The 26,527-nt window shown below is 38.6% G+C and overlaps 1 protein-coding gene across 5 annotated transcripts in view; it reads left to right on the top strand.

The window, feature by feature from the left end:
* Window positions 1–26,527, top strand: part of CD96 (CD96 molecule) — a 283,642-nt gene that overhangs the window by 195,894 nt on the left and 61,221 nt on the right. For 3 of the 5 annotated variants that reach the window (XM_084986926.1, XM_084986928.1, XM_084986927.1), the window contains 2 exons: window positions 5,859–6,215; window positions 17,517–17,641. In XM_084986926.1, the coding sequence (XP_084843052.1) occupies window positions 5,859–6,215; window positions 17,517–17,641 (482 nt within the window). 5 annotated transcript variants of the gene reach the window in all.

Genomic DNA, 26,527 nt, shown 5'->3' with positions numbered 1-26,527 from the left:
CTTGGTCCCCAGGAGATCCCCTTTCTTGACCCTTTTCTAAAGACCTGTGCTTCCTACTCATTCACATCTGTGCTTTTTATTTCGTTCTCTTGGCACATGTGCATGTTTTCTCCCCAGCAAAATAATAAATGCTTTAAAGACAAAGGCCTGTGTTGTATCATTTGAATTTTAAAATCACCTAGAACTCTGCCTCTTCAGTAATCCCTTAAGAACTGGCACTAAATACATATTTTTTTGATTAACTGAAACATTAAACAACATGATTTCTAAGCATTTTGGAAAGAAACATGTGCAACAGTGAAACACTGCACATTCTTATTTTTTATATAAGTAAAGAATAAAATGCAAGACAAATCTGTAATATTGGAGTTACCTTACAAGAAAACCACAAAAGTAAGATTACCTTTTGCTCAACTTCCTATGTCTGACAATGTCCTTTTCTTATTGAGGGTAAGTGTATAGATGGAGCATTTAAGAAGTTTGTCCAAAACACACAATTATGGCTTGCCTCTAGCTGAAATAATGTGTGCCCCTGCTTCTCTTTGTCAATAATTGGATTTGCCTCTGAAGTTCAAGAAGTTCAGGATTTCTTTCTGTGTGTGAAACTGACTGCTTCTGTTTTCTCTTTTTATGCAGTAGACTCTAATCTAAGGCAGAAGAAATGCTGTGCAGTTGGGATTTGGTGAGCAGAGAGGATAATAGAAGAGATTGACATGACTTCCACAGAAGAGTTATTTTTAAGTATAGAGAATGCCTTTGCTTATGCTGAAAGGGCCTTCAGAAAATATTACCAGGATAGAAAAACAGTGGGAGCAAGTCCCGTCCCCTGAGCTAGCAGTGCTGGTCTGCGGGGTGTTGCTGCCACCTGCTGCACGCTGATAGCCATGGAGGGGCTGGTGCCCCGCTCGCAGCTGCAGATGCCAGGGGCGCACAATTAATAGTCTGTGGGCATGGGAAGTTTTTCTTCTCTTAAAGCCTGGGTGGGTCTCAAAGGAAAACCAGTCAAATATGACGCCTCCAGCCCACAGACGTATAAAAACCATACTAGGGAGGGCAGCTCTGCCCAGTAGCTGCTGAATGGGGGCCTTGGATATCCTAGTGCCAATGAGGGGCAAAGATTTCATTAAAAGGATTCTGTACCTCTGGGAAATAAATGAGGCTTTCCCTTTTCTGAATCTGAGGGATATTTTTGAAGAGTTGCTTCACTTCAAAGCAATAAGAGCTAGGAGACCCCTAGATACTTCAAAGGGCAGGCTATTGTTCATAGAGAATTCAATAAATTTAGATTCTCACTGGTTTCCATTTCAGTAGATTCCTCTTAATAGGATAGATGGAGTAAGGTAACTGAAATCCCTCCCCAGGCTTGTAATGAGTCCCAGTTTAATAGGACATCAACCTATAGATCAGGATCTTTCCTTCTATATCTTCTGGGCTGTTTTTTCCACTATACTCCATCACTGTGATTTGCTGGAATTTTGGGAGGAAAGGGAAAAGGATGAAGGCCTCAGAGCAGTGATGATTCCTCCTGATTTTCAATTAAAGACTTTGAACTCCTCAGCCCTCCCTGAAAATACCCCTGTCAGCCCCACCTGAGCCAACTCCAGGGACCTAAGACTTAGTGGGGGGAGTGGGAGGTGAGAATAAAAGTTCGGGAGCCCTGGATTAGGAAATAAGTAACTCCATCTTCTGGAGTTTGCCAGAAATACCATTAGCTGAGTGGTAATGAGTAAGTATAACAGCGGTCATGGTAAATATTTGTAGTGGTGGTGCAGAGGGTAGCCTAGACATCCAGGAAGACAGTACCCCTGTTTCGCAATATGCAGATCTTTTCTCCCAGCTAAATTCTAATCTCCTGAGTGGCAAGGGTCATGCTTTATGTCTTAGCATTATCCACATTCCCCCCCAAGTCCTTGCGGAGGACAGGTCAGTACATACATGATGTCATAATCCTCGATGACAGAATTATGTAATCCCCGTCCTGGCCCCGACCTCAAAAGAGTAACCATCTCAGGAACACAACTCAGCCCTCTCATTTGTCTTTAGACTTGCTGGGTGGTGCCTATATTATAGTAGTGAGATTAGGGTCGCAGAATATTTTAACGATCGTTCAGAAGATTGTATATATTTAATCGTTTTTATTCTGTGTTCATTAAATGTATGCTGTTGTTCCAGCCTAAGATTTCTTTTCTTAATGTTGGAAGGTAAAGACAGGCTCTTTTACCCCCAAGCTAAAAGACCAGTACAGTTGTATCTGGCAGAAAACAGTCATCATGTTCTTCTGTGAATAAATGGACATTTTTACCAAGGAGTCACCTCCTTGGAATCCAGTCTCTGTCCTCTGCAAATGGAAGTAACAGGGTGGATGTGACAGCCCTGGTAATCAGCTGAAATGGGAGATTCCCCGTCTATTGATTCTGGTTGTTTCTGTCTTGTTCTATATGGTTTTCTCTGAAGCACAGACATGCCTTTCCGTTATGAGCAAAAAAATACCTCCAGCAGCTGGGAGACTTCCCTACCTGATCACCAGCCGATCCCAGACAAGGGGAGGAAAAGGAGCCCCCCCACCGTCCAGGTCCAGGGAGTGTGAGTTTCCTTACAAGAAGGGAGATATTACAATTCCATTTCTTCGCTGGAGACACCCTCCATTACTTCTCAGATTTTATTAAAATTAAATGTGTTAATTCTTTGTTCTTTCACCCTGAAGCAGTTCTGGAAAGAAACATATTTTAAAATTGAACAGGAAAACTATTATGAAAGACACTAAGCTCACATTTGTTAAATGACTTGGTGCTCTTGAAAAGAAATGTGTAAAAAGCACATTATGAACTGTTCTGCATGATTTCCTTTGTTTGGATTTTAGAAGCAGCTTGACTGACACAGAGATCCTGAAGGAGAGAATCTTTGGATAGTGAAATCTCTTTTAACGAAGGTGATTTTCGAAAAAGATTTCAGAGAAAAATTTCAACATTGTTCTGTTGAAGGTTATACTTAGCTCTGAACCACATTACTTTCCTGTCTACGTTTCATTTCCTGGGGTCTTGCCAAGTGATAAACAGACACAGGCGTGTGGTAGATTTGGGGTTTTTCAGCACGAATAGGGTAGCTGGCTTTTGCTTAGTTAAAGGCATCAATTAACTTCCATGATCATTATGGGAATGCTGGCGTGAGGCCTTTAGGAGACAATGGAGAAAATATGGACTTACTATGTTGTCTGTACCATTATCCAGATACACTTTGTGAGGGGTAAGTCTTCTGGTCGTCCTTTCTTGTCAAATTGGCTGCCTTCAGAAGGAATGGTGCCTCTGTTTGCTTTTTTTTTTTTAATTGAGTAATTTGAAAAGTTTTTTATCAAGGTATGCTTGATTTATGATATCATGTTAGTTTCAGGCATACAGCATGATGATTCAGTTATACGTGTGTGTGTGTGTGTGTGTGTGTATGTATTTTTTTCAGAATCTTTTCCCTAACAAGTTATTACAAAATATTGAGTGTAGTTCCCTGTGCTACATAGTAGCTTCTTGTTGATTGTCTATTTTATGTATAGCAGTGTGTATATGTTAATCTCAACCTCCTAATTTATCCTTCCCTTCTCCACCTTTCCCCTTTGGTAACCATAAGTTTCTTTTCTATGTCTGCGAGTCTATTTCTGTTTTGGAAGTAAGTTTATGTGTATGTATATACACATAAGATTCCACACAGAAGCAATATCATATTTGTCTTTCTCTGTCTGGCTTACTGAGGCCTCTGTTCATTTAAAATGCCTTGTGGCTGCTGCCAAAATTGATCACCAAAGGCAGGTTGATATTAAGGTTTTCAGATAATGTATTTAAGTGGCAGCTTTTGGAGAAATGTTAGACTCTAGAAATGGTTACTTATGAACACTAAAAGCAAGAAGGGAATGGGTGGTTTGTGCCACCGCTGAGACACTTGCAGCCATTTCCTTCCTAAGAGGGTCTCTGGAGTAACTGGGAAACTCTGCTTCTTAAAAATGAAATGCTTTCCAAATGGTAGTTAGAACAACTCTGGAATACTTAAAAAAAAAAAATCATGAAGCCATCAAGGCTCAGAGATTCTGGCTCAACTTTTTCTCTCTGTCAAAATACTTTTTCTTTTGGATAGAACAAGCATTTTTCCTCCAAATACTAAGATCTTTGGGAGTTGAACATATGTTGAATTTTAATGAGGCACGTGTAGGTATGGACGTGGGAGGCAAAGCAGGGTCCTGGTGAAGGGCCTGTTTAAAAATATGAGGAAAGATTAGTTCTTCATTCCACAACATGAAGGTATTACAGTGACCCTGAGTGTCCTAGAAATTAACTGTACTCTTCAGATACAGCTACGAACACTTTAAGGAGAATTTCTAAATCAAAGAAGACTTTGGAATATAATGCTGTAGATAGGATCAGAGGCATATTATCAGGTAGAGGTGAGCTCACAGGAAGCTACATTAAACTGCACTAACCTCTGCCTACTCAAACTTTTGCATCCATAAGAGTCTGGTAATTCCCACTAGTCAGATACCTTTGAGAGCCTAGTTTTTGCTCAGTTGCTTGTCATCTTTTTATCTTTTTCCTTTGTGAGCTTCAGTGGTACTTGTCACAATAATATATCATTCCTATAACAGAATTCCATGTTAATTCTAAAACTGAAACTTACACACTATTGAAGGCATGTCAGAGGCTCAATGCTGAACATGTTTTTAGCGTCTTGTACCATTTGGTCAAAGAGCTGATGGGAGGAAATCTTTCATGGCTAGTATTTCAGTCTTGATTCTAGATGATGCTAATGGTTTACCTTTGGTGGAAACCTCTGTTTTTCCCCTTCCTTCCCTCAGGAACCCTAACTATGTGGAAATGATGGCCTTGATCCTCTTATATTGAATGGCAAATTTCCTACTCTTGTCGACCTGTTAGGGAGGCAGTTTGGAGGTCATGCAGCTTATAGAAAGAGCACAGACTCTCGGCAGCTGAGTTCATGTTCTTTTACTGATGTGTGACTTTAAGCAAAGCACTTAATCTCTCTGTGCCTCAGTTTCCTCTTTGATACGGAGCATTAATATTACTCTTTGGCATATGCAGAGGATCAAACAAGATAGTCTATGTAGAAGCCTCTTTTTCTTTGTTTTTTTGTTTTTTGTCTTTTTAGGGCCAGACCCACAGCATATGGAGGTTCCCAGGCTAGGGCTCCAATTGGAGCTGTAGCCACCAGCCTATGCCAGGGCCACAGCAATGCCAGATCCGAGCCACGTTTGCGACCTACACCACAGCTCAGGGCGATGCCGGGTCCTTAACCCACTGAGCGAGGCCAGGAATCAAACCTGAGTTCTCATGGATGCTAGTCGGTTTCGTTACCGTTGAGCCATGATGGGAACTCCGTAAAAGCCTCTTTTAAACATACTTTTAAAAACTGTTACATACATGTCAGTTATTTTTCAGTTATAAAAAATACTATTTGTGTGTTATTATGTGTTACATGCTGTTGATTCATGAACAAAAAAGGTCAGTTATATACATTGTAAGAAAATAGTTGTCATAATACGTTTGCTGGTGGGCTTCAATTTTTAAATAGGCTTAATTTTATTCCAGGTAGTCAGAGACCTTAAGTTATTTTTTGGACAGAACAGTAGACAAAGAGATAGATATTCAGAAGTCAATAATTTCCTCTCTTGTCTTTAAGCAAATGCCTCCTCATTTGTATTGACTTTTCTCTATCTGAATCATGCACAAGCTCCTTCCTGCCCCTAAAGCAGCCAGGAGTTCTCAGCTGCTCCTTTACTTCATCAGAGGAACCAAAGTTTTTCATTAAGAGTCACTCCATGTGGATCAGGCAAACTGATGGCTCATGCACTTCCTTTTCAGGAGTATTGGAAGGATCATCCAATGCAGAAGAAGACATTTACGTCTTACCTGGCTCTGATGTCAACCTGACTTGCCAAGCACACACGAAAAGCTTCTTGGTACAGATACAGTGGTCCAGGCTCACCGATAAGGTGGACCTGATTGCCCTTTATCATCCCACTCATGGCTTCTACTGTGCCAACCAGAGTCCCTGTGAGTCACTGGTGGCTTTCAGAGAAACTCCTGAGAATGTGTCAGAGTGGACTCTGCACTTAAGGAACATATCCTCCTCAGTCACTGGAAAGTATAAATGTAGCTTCACTCTGTATCCAGAGGGCATTCACACGAAAATCTACAACCTGTTCCTTCAGGCAGATGGTAAGCATAACTGGGAGGGGGAAGAAAACACACATGGTTGTCCAGGTCTCATTCGTTCAACAGATATGTATTCTGAGCCAAATATGTATTTTGTGCTCGGCACAGTATTAAGTATAGGAACATTGAGTAGACAGAGGTATTGCCTGGAAAGGAAGGCAGACACTGATCAAATAATGCCATAAATAATGTAAAATTGCAACAGTGCTAAGTTGATAAGGACTATAGTGGGTTTGTGAGGGCATAAAATAGAAGCCAGGGAAATTGACTCTGAGAAAGCAACACCTAAGCTGAGATATGAAGCCTGAGTAGGTATTAACACCACTGGGAGGAAGGAGGTTTGTGAGTGATGGAGAGACAGAGAACAGCTGGTAGGGATGTGTCATGTCTGAGGAAATGGGAAAGCGCCAGCCAGACTGCAGGGCGAGATTAAGGGATGAAGTGGGAGATGTGCTAAGGTCCAGATCACGCTGAACCTTCTCATTCATGTTTGAGGTTTTGATTTTTATCTAAGAGCCTTAGGAAGTCATCTCAAATACCTCAGTATTTTCAACCAAGGATGGCATGACATTTATGGTCCGATTGAATTTGTGTTATGAAAGGACAGTGCTGGCTTCAGAATGAGAATGAAGTGAAGGAGGATGAGAAAGAGAAGGTGGAGGCAAGTTAGGAGACAATCCCAGTAGCCCAGAGAATACAGGGTGGTAGTTTGGGTGGATACAGAAAGAAGATGGCAAATGTGATGCTTTGGGCATTAAACAGATAGGACTTGTTAATAGAGGGGATATAGGACAATGGCAAGAAAAGTGGAGGAGAGAGAAAACAGGCTGGTATCTGGAGTGCACACTGATGGTGGTGCCATTCACTGAGATGGGAGCCAAAGGCGTCAGAGTGGGTTGGGGGTGGTGATCAAAGTGGCTTTGGATATATTTAGTATAAGGCTGGGAAAGTTACCAAGGAGGCTTCTGGACACGTAGCATTCACACACACTTGCTTTAGAGGGCTGCATTTGGAGGCAGAAATCCTAGTTAGTTCTAGCGCCTTTCTGCTAGAAATGAATTTCACCTGGGGCCTGGCATGTACATTCTCTGAGCCCATTTAGAAAATGACAATAATAATGGTTACCCGAAATTAGTTGGTCCCAAAGTAAATGATCTCCATTTATACTAATGGAAAAGATGTAAACGAAAGTCGACAAATGGAAGATGCACTGGAAGTGGAATATTTTTAACTCAGGGGCAAAGCGACCTGGTGGTATAAGGAAAAACACCGCAAAAACTAACTAATGAAGACTATGCTGAAGAAAGCACAGAGCTGTCCGGGACAAACAAGAGGTTTGGATATATTACCTCCTGTCCATTTCTCATCCAGTGATGAGACCATGCTGTTGGGCAGTCCAGCTGTACCTCTACCATAACATTGCCCCATTCCCATTCCTGTTTTTCCAGGGGAAAACGAATATGGATAATTACGGGACTTCTTCACAGGTACCATTATTTTGATGATCAGATAAGATAATCTGTGTAAAAGCACTTAGCAAAATTTCTGCCAAAGAGTTAAAGAGTCTGATAAATAGTAGTTTTCATTATGAATAGTAAAAGTAATAGTAAATACATTATTTCTTGGGTCTTATTGAAAAATGAGTCCTCCTCCCTCTCTTTTTGTATTTGCCTAATGCGGAAGCCCGCAGAACATTTGCCATACATTAACAAAAGTATGCGTTGACCTTGGCTTTCGACAGAGATTTTGTACCTTCTTCCTAAAACCGTAAACGATGCTACTGCACATCTGAGAACCTAATACTTCTTTCATGGAGAACTGACAATAGGAATTGCTGTCCCCTATAGGAATCCGGTGACGGGAAGCACTCATCATAAACACAGCAATGGAGAAGAGGTACCATGTCATTCAGAAAGGAGAGTGGTGTTGCCTTTGAGGGAAAGTGTATTTTGTAAAATAAAGGGCCAAGCTTGTAGCTACTAAAAACTGAAAATCACAAGATAGAAAGAAACAAAGACTATATGCTTTGTGGTTTGCAATTTCCTAGTCTTTGGATTATAACTTTGCTGTTGGTCAGCTGGGCCAGATTTTTAAAAATGGCCTCCATGTTAGAGAAATGGGTTCTGGTTGTGAATATGGGTACAAAGGAAGCTAAATAGAAAAAAAGAAAAACAGAAAGGGGAAAAAAATCTTTCACCATGGAGTAATCAAAGATATAAGCCTGGTATAGAGGGGTAGACACTTGGATGGCACAGTGGTCACTCAAAAAGCCCTGCCAGCCCTCACCTGATGGCATCTTTTCCCTCTTTATCTTTTTGATTTTCACTCACTTCTTTTCTCACTTGTCCCATTTCCCTCTCACATCCCTGAGAGATCTACAAGTTTACAGGCTAGGTGGCTAAGCAAAGCCCACATGAGGGCAGACGCAGGAAATACGTGAACGAATGTAAATTGAAGTGATGTGTAAGTATCTAAATATGAAAATGTTGAGGGGCCAGAGGTAGCTGGGACCTCTTCCTGTTCCTTTCTGTTGTCAAACAGAGTTACTCTCCTCCCTGTCTGCTCACAAAAACAGAGTGTGTCTAAATCCTGTCCCCACATTCCCCGAGGGCCAAGCTGAGAAGGGACTGTTCACAGTATCTTGTTCCTTTGTGTGAGCTAGTCCTCCAGGGCTGTGGATGAGGGGACAGATGTAACATACAGCCTGGCATTGGCTTCTTTTTTCATTTTCACTTGACAGGGTTTCCTCCTACATGAGCTTTTGAGTTATTCCAAGAAACACCGTTCTCTGAGTTAAGCTTTGGGTTATTGTAACCCAGGTTTCCTTCACTTGATGCTACTGGATCCCACAGTGCTTCCGACTGCAAGATTTTAATGCATTTAAAATGTATCATTGTTAGAATTACTTATAAAAGTTTAATGTGGCTTGAATTTTCCCAGATTACAACAAAACCTTGGGGGCATTAATGTTGTTGTTAGAAGCAGCAGCAGAAGGAGGAGGAGGCTTGGTAGAGGGAGTATAGATTGTGAAACTCTCAGTCTGACTACACGCTACTACCCTGCGTAAAGGCTTAGTTTGTTCTTTGACCTCTTTCCCCGGTTTGTTGAGGTGTAACTGACATGTAATGTATTTGTTTTAGGTGTACAACCTTATATGTGTATACAGTGTGAAATGATCACCCCAGTAAGTTTTGTTAACATTCATTATCTTCCACTGTTGCATACGTTCTTCTCTTATGATGAGAACGTTTAAGATGTGCTCTCTATGCAACTTGTAAGCATCTGATGCAGTATTTTTAACTTTGGTCACCATGTTGTATATGACATCCCCAGAATTCATCTTATAACTTCAAGTTTGCACTATTTGACCCCCTTCACTCATTTTGCCCACCCCCTGCCTCTGACCAGTCTGTTCCCTTTTAAATTTGAAAGCTATCTTACATTTCTTATTTTTCTTTTCCAATGCATTGGTTGGGCAATTGATTCTATGTGTCCTGCAGAATTACGGCCTGGATTTTGCTTTACAACTCATAGCATCTTCATATTCCTTTTTCACCTTTTAGATAAGCAGATTCAATCACATTTTTTCTTGTTTCTGTTTTTTAGCAAGAATACTTCATAGATGACGTTACGTAGTTACATCAGAGCTACCTAATGTCTGTTGGTTGCGTGATGTTAACAGCCACCAATAGGTATTGCCTAGATCCATTACTTCATTAAGGCTTACCAAATCTAATTCTGTCGTTCCTTTATTTATTACCTGAAGTATTCTTATGAAGAGAAATGTCCTCTTATGAACCAGTTATTTATTAGATGTGCAATTTGTATAAGAAAAGCAGAATAGGCAGTTGATTTTTTCCCTTATTTAACCAGTTTTAAAAATGGGTTCATTCACTGGCATTCTTAGGTGACCAATAAGTATTTATGTTAAGTATCAAGAACTTATATGAATTTAAAAATATTAATGAGTTTTAATTCATTATTGTTATTATCCTTATTAGGCTGAAAATGTCCCACATATAACATCTATTAGCCTTTGTGAAATAAGTTGCAAATATTTTCTCAGTTTATCTTCTATTCATACTTTCTTATAATACTGTTTCCAATGCAGCATAATTCTTATTTTTATGAAATAAAAATCTGTCACTTTGTTTCTTTATTAGTTCTAATTTTGAGTCATAGTTAAGGAAAAATTTCCATGTTACCAGACTGTACAAAAATTCATGCATGCTATTTCTAACATTTGCATGTTTTTAAAAAAATTATCATTTAAATTTGTGATGTTAGGTTTCTAGTGTAAAAAAATGTACATGGGAAATTCCCATTGTGGCTCAGTGGAAATGAACCCAACTAGGACCCAGGAGGATGTGGGTTCAATCCCCAGCCTTGCTCAGTAGGTCTAGGATCCAGCGTTGCTGTGAGCTGTGGTGTAGGTCACAGACATAGCTAGAATCTGGTATTGCTGTGGCATAAAAAAATTGTACCTAAATATATTTTTTTATTTCTAATGCTTTTTTTCTGTTTTTTCCTTTCTGTGGTTTAGATTAGAAATTTTCTACTGACCTATTTTCCAGTTCATGAATCTTGTTTTTCTTGATACCCAGTAAGTTTTCAGTCTTGTCAAATTCATTCTTAATTTCTGATACTGTATTTATAAGTTATTGTTTTTTATTGATTTTTAATTCTTTGATGAAATTGTCCATCTTTTCATCTGTTTCCTTCATCTTTTTCTCTATTCTTGAATATGTTTTTTGTTTTGTTTTGTTTTGTTTTTGTCTTTTTAGGGCCACACTTGCAGCATGTGAAGGTTCCCAGGCTAGGGGTCGAATCAGAGCTATAGCTACTGGCCTATGCCACAACCACAGCAACGCCAGATCCGAGCAAGGTCTGTGACCTACACCGCAGCTCATGGCAATGCCGGATCCTTAACCCACTAAGCGAGGCCAGGGATCAAACCTGCATCCTCATGGATACTAGTCAGATTTGTTATTGCTGAGCCACAATAGGAACTCCATTGAATATGTTTTTTAAAAGAGTTTATTTTAATGTCTTTGTTGGATAATCCAACGTTTCTATTTTTTCTGCATGCACAGTTTATTGTATTATTATATATCTATATATAAAGAATATATATTGTTATTATTGACAATAATAATAAAAAGGAAGGTGTGTGCTGGGACAAGTTGTAAAAACAAAGAAAAAATAGACAAAGAGACCCATGAGTGATATCATATAATAATACAACAAAACAGTGCTATAATTAATGGTTTAAAGAATTTCATATTATTAAAGAAATTGAGAAGAAAAAAATATAAAAAATCTTTTACATTGACCCATATATTTACCATTTCCTGGGCTCTATATTTTATCCCATAGAGTGAAATTACCATTTGGTGTCATTTCCTTTCAACCTGAAGGACTTACTTTAGAATTTCATGTAAAACAAATCTACTTACAACGAATTTTTTCTCAGGGTTTTTTTTTTTTTTTCATTTTTACTTTTGAGCAATATTTTCACTGAATATCCAATTCTTAATGGATTGTTTTCTTCTTTCAGCATTTTGAGTATGTCTTCTGATCTCCATTGTTTCTAAAGAGACATGAGCCATTAATTCTGTTAGTGGTCTCTGCAGGTTAAGTTTGGGGTTTTTCCCTTCTGATTTCAATCACTCCTTTCATAATTTTCTCTTTTTTTTTTTGGCTTTCAGAAGTTTGATTATGATACGCCTCGGTAGGTGTCCCTTTGTATTTAGCTTATTTAGGCTTTAAAGTTCTTGGATGTGTAGATTAATTTGGGAGAAAGTCTTTTTTTTTTTTTTTTTTTTTTTTGGATTTTTGGCTTTTCAGGGCTGCACCCACGGCATATGGAAGTTCCCAGGCTAGGAGTCCTACCGGCCAGCCACAGCCACAGCAATGCTGAATCCGAGCCATATCTGAGACCTACACAACAGCTCACGGCAACGTACGATCCTTAACCCAGTGAGCAAGGCCAGGGATAGAACCCGCCACCTTATGGTTCCTAGTCAGATTTGTTTCTACTGCACCACAATGGGAACTCCTATGAGAAAGTCCTTTGAAATCAAATGTGAAATTTTTGGCCATTGTTTCTTCAAGTATTTGTTCTGTCCCCTCTCTTTCATCATTCCTCCTGTGATTCTAATTTCATATATGATACGACACTTGATATTGTCCTATATGGCTCTGAAGTTCTGTTCATTTTCCTTCAATCCTCCTTCTCTCTGTTCTTCAGATTAGATAACTTACGTTAATCATTATTCAGATATGCTGACTTTTTTCTTCTGCCATCTCAAGTTGGCCATTGAGAATCTCCAGTGAATTTTTCATTTTCATTATTGACTTTTCAATTGTAGAATAATCATTTGATTCATTTTATAGTCTTCTGTTTCTTCACCAAAATTCCCTATGGTTTGAGTCATCATCATCATATTTTGCTTTAATCCTTTGAACGTAGTTATAATAGTTGCTTTGAAGTCTGTTAAACCCAATGTAGGGTCTACTCAGTTCCAATTAACTGCTTTTTTCTTGAGTATAGATTACACTTCGCTGTTTCCTTCATATGTCATCATTTTTTGTTGAAAACTAGACATTAAAAAAACTCAATACTGTGACAATGCTATATTCTAAGGGTTGTTTTTTTTTCTTAAATTTTAGTAACTTACCCATATTTAAATTGCAAAATCTGTCTCCTATGTAGTGTATCACCTTTGATATCTCCACTCAGCTTTTTACCATACTTTTTATGTCTTTAGTTTGTCTTCCAAGGAGCTGCCCCTACATCGGCAAGGCCTCTTTGTTGGTCCACAAATGAATGTTGCAAAAGCGGTGCTCAAATAACTCAAGCCCAGTTGGCTTCTACCCTTTACACTGAGATGTGGTGGGGGAGGGGGTTAGGAAGTCCATTCAGTGTTACAGGTGGTAATACCTCCTTTGGCTTTTACTTTTCACTGGGCTCTCGCACGGCCCCCTGACTCGTGCATATTTTCCCAGTCAGCCTGTAGAGAATTTATTTCAGCTATTTTATGACTCTGGTTTATAGAATCTGCAATGTTAAATGTCTAGCTGGTCTGTCGCTCACCCCAAATGAGACTGTAAACCCAAGTTAAACAAGCGTCAGTTTTTCTCTAGTTGTTTCCTACCAAGTTTGTCCCTGTTAGTTGACAAAGTGAAGGATTTTCATGCTCAGACCTAATTTAAGTCTGCCGCTTTCTGAAGAAAAGCTACTAGGTTTTGTAGCCAGCTCCAAGATGGTGCAACTGCCTTTCTCACTGACCAACCTGGGGAAGGGGATGGAAAGAGCCCTAAGCAAGAAGGTTGAAGACTCCTACTGTTCTTGCTGAAACTCTGGTGATTTTTCAAGAAGAAATGCTTCTAAATTAAATGCTTACCTTTGGTCGATTTCCAAAGCCCAGAAGTGGTGGGTTTTAACACATTTGTTCAGTTTTATACATATCTTTTTTTACACCGACCTCTTCATGCCCCTAAAACCAGTAGCCTCTCAATCCCCACAACCCTGTTTTTTACATTTATTGTATCTTTATTTAGAAATACGCCTTCATTTCTACACTCTCTCTCTTACAACAATTATTTATTCTTAGTGCTAATGGTAAATACATATTCAGCACTTACTCCCAGCCTTTATGTAAATGTCTATTCAGTGTGAAGTGTATTCCACTGGAGAATCCTCCGGAAGTGCTCATGGAACAATCTTCCCTGAGTTGTTGTGTGACCCTAACAGGTTTTATATAGTCTTTATATTAAAGACTGAATATACTGTCCTTAACTCACATTTTCTTTCCTTGAGCATGTATTAAATATGTTACTAGATGATTTTCCGGCATACAGAGTTGCTGTCAAAAAGCTATTAACAATTTGGTTTTCATTCCCACAACTGACTTTGTTTAATACTTTTATAAGAATATGCTTAATTTCCATTCTGAGAGTATTTTTCTACTTTTGCATTATAATCTTTTAATGTGTGTTTTCTCGTCATTTTATTTTAAGAAATTGTACTTGAATTACAATTTTTAGTATTTTTTCTATTTTATTTCCCTTAGTATCTCCCACTAAACATACTTTTTACCTTCTTCGCCTTTCTCTTTCTTTGAATCTCTTTTACCTCTTTTTTCTTTTAAAATTCATTATTTATAATCTATTTCATTTAAAAATTTCCTTCATTCTATTCTTTTAAAGTTTTGTTGAAGTATAGTTGATTTACAATGTTGTGATAATTTCTGCTGTACAACAAAAGTGATTCAATTATACATAGACACACATCCATTCTCTTACAGATTCTTTCCCTACATAGATTATCACAGAATATTAGGTAGAGTTCTCTGTGCTATACAGCAGTTCCCTCATTCTGTTTTTTATTCCTTTTAATATGTTAACTTTTGTATTAATATGTTCTTGGTTTTGTTCTAGTTTGCTTTTAATTCAGAAATGATTTTCAGTTGCTGTGGCTCTGGCGTAGGCCAGTGGCTACAGCTCCGATTAAACCCCTAGCATGGGAACCTCCATATGCCACGGGTGTGGCCCTAGAAAAGACAGAAATGATTTTTCAAAACTTTTATTATTTCCAACCCTTTTCTGAATTCTCTCACTTATCTTTTATCTTTCATTTCTCTCCAGTTGACTCTTTTACCAGTCTTTCTAAAATTTTTTGTAGCTTTTATCATTTTCTTTATTTCTACTAGTTTATTTTGAATTATTAGGCTATAGTTTTTATTTATTTTTGAAGCCATATCTTTCTAATACACTGTTATTGTTGTAGGAATGTTTCTTTGACCTCTAGTCTCTTTTTTCTTATGGTATCTTTGTATAAGATTCTATCCCGTTTCTTTTCTACACTCTATCTAAGTATGTTTATTTAATGCATTTTGATTTTTATCATGGCTGGGTGGGCCAGGCTCTCTTTTTTAGAATCATCAGTGTTTCTGGAGCTCTCTCTTCTGTTAGTCTCAAGGTAAATTATATGCCATTGTATTCTCTGAGATGCACTTCTTTCCACCTGCCCCTTACTTTTATCTAAATTGCCTCTTTGCTTTCTCCTATTGTGACTGTTCTGTTTAATTTAGATTCTACTCACAGGGGTTTTTCTCAGCATGGGATATGTCTGAAAAGTCCCCTCTGCTCCAACACTGACAAGCTGCTTCTTGTTGCTGTTGAAAACACTGGTAATTTGGTGCCTACAAACTTCTTTCTCCATTTCTGCTGCTATTCTCATAATAGTCTGCCTGTCTTTCCAGTGATTGCTTGTTGTTTTCTGGGGGAGGTTTCTCTAATTCCAAGGGCCATCAGAAGCCCAGCTGATATCCCTCTGCTTCTTTTCACACAGTTGTTGATACTATAGTGGTCTAGTGGTTTGTCCCCACCTACGAATGGTGATTACTATTAGTGCCTATGTATTTTTACTTTTGCTACTGTCATTAGTCTGTTTTATAGAAAGTTTCAGATATATTCAAAAAGTTATGCCACTTATATTGCCAACTTCTCAGAATCTGGACAAACTGTACAAAAATTTAATACTTATGTATTAAAGTATACATTAAATATAATTCACGTATTAAGTGGATTTCATGAAATTCACAAATATTGGTGCCTACATCCGTCTCTTTTTGAAAAAAATTGATGTAAGTAAAACAATTGCAATAATCTCAAGAATAAAATTAAATAGTATTAATGGCGATATGCAGATACGGCAAAAATGTTTGTTGGTGATATACAGGTAACTCCATTCGGAAGTAGTGTTATAGATAAATTCCTTTAACCATAAAAGACAGGGGGAGGTTGTTTTGTTTTGTTTTTAAATTATGGGGTTGGAGTAGCCATGGGGAGCAAAGAAGGCACTGATCTCATCTATTGATCTCAAGAAAATGAGGGTATAAGAAAATAAACAGGGAGTTCCCGAAATGGCTCAGTGGTCAATGAATCCGACTAGGAACCATGAGGTTGCAGGTTCGATCCCTGGCCTCACTCAGTAGGTTAAGGATCCGGCGTTGCCATGAGCTGAGGTGTAGGTCACAGACTCGGCTCGGATCCTGTGTTGCTGTGGTCCTGGCATAGGCTGGTGGCTACAGCTCTGATTGGACCCCTAGCCTGGGAACCTCCATATGCTGTGAGTGGGGCTCTAGAAAAGACAAAAAGCCAAAAAAAAAAAAAAAAAGAAAGAAAGAAAGAAAATAAACAATTACTGTTTGAGAATGATGCAGGGAAGATGGACCCCAGTGGGCTGGCCTGACTTCAATTAAGGAAGGAGAATGGTGAGAGAGCTATCAGGAAAGAGGGCAGCTGATATTGATGAGAGCTTGAAATACAGGGTTCTAAAGGCTGAATATAGCATTGTCGAATTGAGAAACATTATTTTTTTTAAAAAATGTGCTGCTGATAATAATGAGAATATTCATACCCCATGATCCATTAATTATACTTCTGGGAATTTATCTTAAGTAGCTGAATCTATTAATGTAAGAATGATCCTTGCTATAAAGCTTGTAATCGTTTTTTTAAAAAAAGTGAAAACCCAAACTGAAAAAGCCTATGATTCAGTAATTAAGAATGACTGAACAAATGATGATGTGTACATATGACATATAGCCTCTAAGAATTTCAACCACAGATAGTTTAAGAATCATGAAAAACATTTTAAGTAAAAATATGGTAACTACTCTATATGAATCTGTAGTAGTGGACACATGCCAGATATTTATCAAAATCCACAGAATGTATGGCACCAAGTGTGAACCCTAAGGAGAATAAACTATGGACTTTGGGTGATAATGAAGTGTTTGATGTAGGTCTGTTGATTGTAGTGAGGGCGTAACTGAGGTTAGGAATGTTACCAATGGGGGAGGCTGTGCCTCTGAGGGGGGGATATGTGGAAATTCTGTACTTGCCACTCAATTTTGCTACAAACCTAAAACTTCTCTAAAAAGATTAAAATGTTTAAAAGATAATTAGAGGTTAAGTTATAAAGTTTTATATTCTACCTGATCTAGGAGAGGCAGTCTTAAACCTAAAGCACCCATTTGGGATTAAAGCAGAGGAACATTCCAGACTGTGAGTTGAGTACTGTCAGGGTTTTCTGCAGTTTTTTTCAGCGATAAACAACTCTGTGCTTCTCAGAGGCTCATTTATCCAATGAGGACTATGTGTGAGGTCCTCTTCATAGATGTACCCTGAGGATAGATGAATCTCTGTACTAACATGGTTCTCATTTCTTGGATTAAAAGCACTTTACAAACCAATCACAGATCCATGTCTTTCCCACCTTATGTTTTTTTATAGTTACACAGGATGAATGGAGAAGCAGCCGTACAATAGAAATAGAGATAAATCGGACTCTGGAAATACCATGCTTTCAAAATATCTCCTTAGAAATTTCACCTAAGCTCAACTTTTCTTGGCTGGTGGTAAGTGTTGCCCTTTTCGGTGAATAACTGCAATGATCTTTAAATATTAATTGAAGTAAAGTGAATAACGAGTAATAATAGGGAAGGAAACCTGCTGGACTAGAGGTGGGCATTATGTGGAAGGTTGCAGCAACACTAGGATTCCTTCTGACTCAGCAAGCCTCCAGCTGTTGAATGTAGCAACTTAGAAATTCGTTCCTAAAGAATAATTCTATCTCAAGCTATATACTAAACCATAATTCCAGAGAGAAAAAAAGTGTGAAATCCTGGGGAGGAGCCACATCCAGCATAAGCCCCTACTCTCACATATGTGTTTTACACATATGTGCAGAGAGGTATGGCCTCCCTTTTCCCAGAACCCTTACTACTGTGTCCTGGAAAACATACAACATTCCTCAGACTGGGAACACAGGCTCTAATGCTTATCAGGTACAGGTAGAAAATGTACATGAGAGAAGCAGGACCAGGATAAGAGACAGCCCTTGCCCAGCTCTGTTATTGCCACAGGTAATGGTAGGCCCATAGCTGCCATGTTTTCTGGCTTAAAAGAAAAATAAATAAATAAAGTAGAAATATTTTTTGAGAAATTTTCCAGTGCAAGCTAACTAACTGGCAGCTAGCTCTTAACCAATGTATGTAGTAGATTTCTAATACTACTGTGAAATCAGTTAATAACACAAGTCTAACACAATGACAAAGATAACCATAAACACAATTTTGTGAGTCACAGAATAGGGTATTTGTTTAGATGGTCTGGAACATGATTATATTAATTTTCAGATCACCATCAAAGTGAAAACACAAGATTTAAAAATTCTTATGGAACTAATAGATGTCCATGAATATAGCAGCTGATACAGTCTGTAAGATACTGTATTCACATGGTTGATCATTCATCTTACAAGTTACTAGATTTCTGTCTTGGGAACTAGACTTTTCATATAAAAAGATTTTTCTGAACATGTACCAAATCCAAAATAATTGACTTGCAAGTAGGCCTTAAAATACAACCTACTGGTAATTTTTTACTGTCTATTTTTTTGTGGTTTTTTAAAAATTTTTTATTGTTATTTTCCCAATACAATTTTTTTTCTACTGTACAGCATGGTGATCCAGTTACACATACATATATACATTCTTTTTTCTCCCATTATCATGCTCCATCGTAAATGACTAGACATAGCTCTCAGTGCTACACAGCAGGATTTCATTGCTAATCCATTCCAAAAGCAATAGTTTTCACCTATTAACCCCAAGCTCCCAATCCATCCCACTTCCTTGCCTCCCACTTGGCAACCACAAGTCTTTTCTCTAAGTCCATGATTTTCTTTTCTGTGGAAAAGTTCATTTGTGCCGTATATTAGATTCCAGATATAAATAATAGTCAGTAGGATCAAAAATATTATACAATAACTTTCTCAAATCACCCTAAAATCTACTATGTGTCTTTGTCATCTGTCAAAAAACACATTCCCCCCCTTTTAGGGTTTGGTTTGCAAAATGTCCTGCCTGACGTTTTGCCTATCATTACTATAAGTCAGTTGTTCTTAACAAATTTGAACAACTGGTTCTTAGAAAAAACTTGCAACATCGAGGTGATGTTGAGAAGGCAGAAACCTGCTGTATGAAACATTGCTGTAATGGAAATGCACTGCCTACACCTTGTGTGCATTATTAATATTTCTCACCAATGGGCAAAACATTTCCACCCTAATTATCACAATTTCACTATCAATGGGAATAGTAAAGTTTAATAGTAATAAATAAGAATAAAATTTAATAAAGCTTTACTTTAGAAATTTTTGCTGGCAAGTTGATCTGTAAGTGTTCTTATCTTATCTAAAAGGTATCAATGACAAGCAAATGTTAAAGCTTTTAGTTAGTTTGTGTCTTTTCTGTGACCCTGAGCCTCTCTAGGGCAAAGAGCTACATGACTTACTTCAAAACTCTGTAGCATCTAGTCTAGAAAATAGGCACTTAGCAAATATCTAATAAATAATTGAATGGATCTGTTTCTCTCTCTCATCTGCCCTCACTGTCCTATCTGTTGGCCTTATCTTAAATTGGTGATCACTAGCCCTCATGCTAGCTGTCTGGTTAATGAACACCTTAACCAGGCAGCTAGTATCAATGACTAGATAACTGATAAGCCATCCTTTAAGAGTTTTCTTCAAAGAAACTAAGAAGGTTATAGAGACATTATCTTTGAATCCTGCCAGGACATTTAGGATAAATGAGGGACAGAGAGATTGCACCTAAGGTCACACAGTGAGAGAGTGAGTCCTAAACCTCTACTGGAACTTCAAGCCATGCTCTCACTGTAAAGAATGCATCATGATTGAGACAACTTGAGGAATCTTTTTGAAAGAAACCTCTTTTCAAAGGGAACATTGTATTGGCAAATGTGCTGATTAAATTCCAACTGTGCATTCCCTTTTTAAATGTCAAAATCTATTTGCTCCTCTGATTTACATCCATACTCCACACTGCTGGCACTGTGGGATTCAGCAAGTCTGAGATGAAATCATCTAATCTCCCATTATTAAGGACTGAACGGCAGCTCTTTATGTCATGACTGTTATAGGTCTGCAGAGAACATAAATATCCCCTCAATCCATATTTTAGTTCTTTAGTCTCTTGTTAAACTGGCAGTCATAAGCGTAATGATAACCGATTGTTCTTACAGACACGATATACAGGGGCTTTTAGAAAAAGGTTAAAAAGTAGAGATAGTGAGGCTGAGCTCAGGAAGGTATAGAAACCTGCTGTATTGAACTCAGTAACTCTAGTACTCCCACTTCAAGTACTGTGTTAAACCCTGGAAACAATTTGGCGAACTAAAATTATTTTAATCTAGGTGGCTGGAAAACAAAAGCTATGTTCTATATGTGGAATTTTATAAAACCAAATTAATTCAGTCATGACCCTCATGGGAAAGGTTATTACTGGGATTCCCAGTTATCATAAAAATACTGTTTGCTCTGTGTACCTGTCCCTGTGCTAAGGCTGTGTGACATGTGTTGGTGGAGCATTTACTTTGCACTTGGGGATGTTACGTTCAAGGATCAGGACTACACTGAAGAAGAAAGGAGTCTGGTGCAAAGTGTGTATCTGACCTTTATCTAGCATGAGATGAGCGGTAACTAGGTAAACAAAAGGGTTAACCCTCAGTGTCCACTGAGGGTCCATGGGCCAGGTGGGATGATGTGCAAGAAGTCAGAGAATGTGTATATTTAGATGGAACGCAGTTGGTAGAGAAAGGAGAGATGATATTTTTCCCAGTTTATGTCCTGAAGCACAAGCATACTCATCGGGGAAATTCTGCATGCTTACTCTGGGAGCTTCTCAATACAGTCTAATATTCTGTGTTTATTCCAAACTATCATCCTGATTTCCCACAGTATAAATTTCAATTCAATCTAACAAACACATGTGAATCTGTTTTAAGTGCCAAGCCCTGCAGGAATACATAACTATGTTGGACATATTTCCCACCATGAAATACAGCTTTAATAAAAATGTTTAAAAAAAAATGGCAACATAAAGGGAAGAGAGTTTGATTCTGACTAAATGGACATGGAAAAGCCTCTTTGGTTAAGTCTGAGCTGAATAATTAAAGCCAGCAAAAAACAGACCCTGAACCTGTGAGCACATGTGGTGGTGTTGCCCAAAGTAGGCCTATGACCACTGTTGCTGAATAGAAATGCAGAGACAGTTTTGGGTGAAGGAGAAAAATAATAGCTTTATTGTTTGCTGGCAAAGGAGGCCACAGCAGGCTAATGCCTTAAAGACTGTGCCCTCTTTGGGAGAGATCAGGAGATGGTTTTACAGTTTGGGGAATGGAAAATAGGGCTGTATATAGATAAGGATCAGGGTAGAGGCAAACCTGCATTGTCTTTCAAAGCTGGTGTTTCCAGGCCCCCAGGACTAGTTCTGGCAGTCCTTCCTTTGGGAGTGAAGAATGCTTCATCAAGTGGTTCTTCCATTTATTTGGGGTTTTAGTTGTACAGAATGGCTCAGGATATTTATTGTTCTATGTATTCCTTGAGGAGGAACCAGGACCCTGCCCTAAGGTTGCACTTTTGCCTCTTAACTGCTCCTCCCTGGTCTCTGCATCCCCTGCTTCCCTGATCAGCAACTGCCCTTTGGATTTCAGGGAAGGTCATGGAGGCTGAGGCTTATTCCCTAAAAACAAGAAATTGAAGACACAGAAAGAGTGAAGTGTCTAGCTAGCTCCATTCAGTAGTGGGGATGGGGGAGGTTTTGAGGGAATATTTGTTCTTAAAGTTGGTGAATAAAGAGAAACCTATGACTCTTCTCTTTAAAGTCATGAAAAGAAAGTGAGAAACCTATCAGATGCAAATGGTTCAATATTAGTATATAATGGATATAACTAAAACTTAGATGCTTATGTTTCTTAAAATTTTTATCTATAACTATGTCTTTTCAATATTCTCTTTTTTAGTACTTGCGATGTTTTGTATGTAAACAAAAATCGAAAGTGTACCATAAATACTGTTGGTTTTCTATGCTATGGGAAGCCCAGCTATTCGGAAAACAAAGCTGTCACCTTCTACCTGATGGCGGCTGACCCTAATTATCTCCACATAATCAAAAATAAAGTGCTAGCCAACTGACAGAGTGTTGACAACCAGTTGTGATGATTGGAAAAATGTTGTTGTGGCTCTATAAAATGAACGTGGGAAGCTTTGTAAGCAGCTTATTTTGACAGCACGGACTGGATAGAGAATAAATGGAGAAAAGTGAAGGTAGGAAGCAGTTAGGAGATGAAGAAACAGCAATCGATGCAGTTAACGGAATTTATTGAATGAGCTGGGTACACTCAGCATCTGCCTTGGTGCTGTGGCTGTGACATGGAGCTGCGGACCCATAGATGAGGTAACTTCACTAAGTCCAGCAGTACCCCAGTCTCTTTTCTGTATTGAAAATTCTGATTCTAGTACTAAAATAGGAACCCCTCTGCAAAATTTTTGTCAGGTCATTAAGAGACCTTCAGGAGGAGTTCTCCATGATTCATTATGATCCCACCCGCCCTCATCATACTAGTTGTTTTACCCAACTCCCGTGTATTATTTAACTATGCATTTATTTTTGTTCTGTAGGTCCTGATGTTCTGTTTGTTTTTCTTGTAAATATATTCTTCTTCTCCAACAGAATCTCAGCAGAAAAGTCAAGGACTGTCCTTTCTACTGCTTTGGTGAGGCTGTATATAGCAAAGTCATTAGCAGCATGGCTCTTAGAAGGAAATCGTTATCTGCAAATCCTGGCTCCGCCATTTACTAGCTATGTGCCCTGGGAGCTAGAATTAGGGTGAGGTGAATAGAGCCTTAACCTTGGGTACAGAATTTAAGGGAGCACTCAAAAAATCATTAATCAAGTATATATCTCAATAAAGTATGTTTTAAAATCAAAATTTAGGGACAATCCATGATGAACAAAATGTCAGATGTTTAAAGAAAGGTATGTTCTTTGTTTTGAGACCCTGCTGTGTTGTTTAAAGAACAGGATTTCCCAATCAGCCTGAGGTTCCTGGGTCTTCATGGCAATGTGCCCCCCACGGGCGGGGTCTGAAGATTGACATGGCAGGAGAAAAGATTGAGCAACACATGGTTTTGTGTAGTCATTTTTCTAAATGTTAAATTGTAGAGGTTTTTTAAAAAACTTTTTCCACGGAGCCAAAATATGGGAGAATATTTTGATAAGTGCATGAAGAACCACACATTTTCCTCTTGCCTCAGAATTCTCTATGACCTTGGCTGTGTTGCCTAGCCTGAGTTTTAGTTCTATCATCCGCAAAAGGGGGCAATTATAGTACTGGCCCCATGGTCTTTCTATAAAGTACCAAATAACTTAGCACTGTACCTATGTTCAACATATTAAAAACTAATTTTTAAAGTGTTCATTTTAGGACTTGCCATAATTCTTCAGTTTAGCCAGGCAGAGAGTAAAAACTCATGAATTCACACCAGGTTGATCCAGGGGAGGCTGGTGGGTAGGGAGCTGGTATTAAATGAACATCTACTGAGAATTAGAACTCATGTAAGTGTCTTAGCTCTTTTGATTTACATTCCTTGTTTAATTGTAAGAGTCTACCAAGTTGAAAATCCCATGAAGTTTTAGAAATATTTATAAATATTAGAAAATTTATCAAAGTCTTTTCTTTAAAGAATAAGAAAAAGAAAACTGGGCAAAAATAAGGACTGTACAAGACCCCCTACCAGTCTGTTTCCTGCAGAACAGGCTACCTAGAATCATTATTATCAGGAGTTGAGGTATATTCTCTAACCCCTATCGCCAAAGGCTCCTTTCAGTTAACAAATTGTTCATTCTGTAATCTCCAATTTATAATCTCCAAATTCCTCTGGCTTCCTGGAATTTAAAAAATTTTTTTTCATTCCAGATAAGCCACAAAAATTTTTGTTTGTTTCATGATGATTAGGTTTTATTAATATGTGCTGTCTCTGAGGCATACTTGTCCCTTATTTGATGCTATGACTTAAGTACCTTCTTTGTGTGACTTTCGAGCAAGCTACTTAACTTCATTTTATTCCAGATTATTGTAAGGGAGTAAATAAGGTAAGACTTAAAAGTACTTGGTGCAGTGCCTAAAACACAGTAGATGCTAAGTAAATTTAAGCAGTGCCTAATAATAATATAGAAATTTAGTAGTGGATATAGCATAATATTAATATTGCTTCTCCCTCTTCCATGGGTAGATATTTATTTCATTGGTTGCCTGTAAAGTCTTTTCTCACCTCTCCTCCCATTTGCTCCCTGAAGGCAGACGCTCACGTGCAGGTTCTTGTCCTACCCCTTTATATCTAGGGCCTCTAACATCTCTCAGGATTCCCTGATGCTGTAGGTTACAGGGCACACTTTCCAACAGAATCTATCCTTCCAAACAAAGGAAGAAGTCTTTCCTCCACAATAGTCAGACTCCCAGAAAACGAACAAACAGAAAACCCTATGCCTAATTTTTTAAAAATATCTTTTCTCTTTCAATTAAACAACTCCGTTCAGTCACCCCTACTGCACAATAACGGAAAAGCAGTTTTTTTCATCAGTCGCCATCCTCAGCCTCTGACTGCCCTTTTTCAACAACAAAGTGACAGATGGAAATGTTCCAACTGGCAAGACATTTACTGAAAGGCCAAGAATTCTGAACTCCAAGTCGTACAAAAGCAGTCCCTGTGCATAGAACAGGAGCTGTAAAACTTAGCTTGTGTTAAAGAACCTGCAGGGGGAGCCTGCCTCCTTAATTGCTGGCCTCCTGCTCTGCAGACGCTGAGTGAAATGCTCTCATCTTTCTTCTGCTGGCACCACCCAATCCTTAGAGCTCCTTTGGGGCCCGTCTCCGAACATAAGCTCTCTCCTTTTCATTTTCTGTACCCTTCCTCATTAAGAAGACTCTTAGGTCCTTCTTTACGTAGGTATAAAGGTATATACTTTGTCCTAAGTGGGTTGTGTTCTCTGCTGATGGTATTATCTGTATATCTCTAGGTAAAGCTGATACCAGTCCTCACTATATTCACCTAAAAGAATTGTGTCTTATGTAAGGGATTCTACAAAGGATATTCTGGGAATATCTGTATAAATTATTTGTCTGCCTTCCTGTTCCCACTAGTTCTGCTCCAAGCCCAGCCTTGAATTCTCTCCCTTATCTAGCTTCCCTTCCCTCTACCCTGAATCTCTTGTTTTTTTAACCAGAGATTCCAAGTCACAGAACTTTGTTTTTCTTATTTCATGACCTCTTCCCCACCTGACACAGACCCATCTCCTTTTCAGTTCCTTCCATTTCTCCTGACCCCTGCGCATAATGATTCATCTGTGGTTTTGAGTCAGACCAGTAGGTTCTCAGCTCTGGCTCCTCTGGGGATCTTTTAAAAAATGCCCTGGGATGAGAGTCGTCCCAGAACAACTGTGTTAGAATCTCCACAGAAGATGCTTGTGCATCAGAATGTGTTCAAAGTGACGCAGTTGAAAATATTGAGTTACACTAAAGGGATATAAGGACACAACCCTTCCTCCACCCTTGTGCCCCTCAAGAGTTCCCTCCTCACCAGGCCCTTTTCCCAACCCCTTGACTGACGCTGAACAACACTGTGGCACACCCAGAACCTCGTCAGTGAAATTCAGAGTAAGGCAAGAATAATGGAGGCTGTTTTTCACAGACCCAAAAATGGATATGGATAGAAACCAAGTAATCCAGCTAAACTCTGTGCTCCAAAATTCCAATTAACGTTTACAGCCTACTCTTTATGTGTCCTCTTTGAAGGTCACACACAGAAATAAGGCAGAAGGATCAGGGCCACAGCTAGGCTGAGGGAAGGAGGTGCCAAGGCACAACATTTAAGGAGGCACTGATTCTCAGGTGCCCAGCCTGCACTTATAAAATCCTGAGGGACCTCCTTAAATTTTGCATCCCAGGAGTCTCTTCTTACCTAATTTTGTTTCTGGCTCCAAGGGGAGCTAAAATGAGACCTTTTCTAAAGGAATTCTGGGAAGAGAGAATTTCTGTGATCACCCAGTTCAGTGAAGATTTGATAAGCAAAACTGATACAGCCTCCTGAGCACATCTTAGCATCAAGATTTCAAGACTTGAAATGAGAATTATGATCAGACATGAGCTCCCAAGGCTTACTTCCAAAATCTCACCCCTGATATACAGCTTATGGAAAGTTATGTAGGGGAAGTTTTAATCGGAAGAGCAGCAATTTTCTATTTGTATTAGGAGAGAATGACTGATTTTTATTTGAAGGTCAAGTGTAATGATACTTTTTCTAGTAACATACTCAGAATCTCTTAATTTCACTTTCTCATTCATCGTCTCTATTGTTAAAGGTATAAATGAATTCATGCACGTGG

The sequence above is a fragment of the Sus scrofa genome, chromosome 13, assembly GCF_054392235.1.
Source record: "Sus scrofa isolate SSC_HxYL_T2T_F1_AM1 chromosome 13, Sscrofa_HxYL_maternal_Yorkshire_Landrace_v2.0, whole genome shotgun sequence".
NCBI lineage: Eukaryota > Metazoa > Chordata > Mammalia > Artiodactyla > Suidae > Sus > Sus scrofa.
This window is presented reverse-complemented; position numbering and strand designations above follow the sequence as displayed.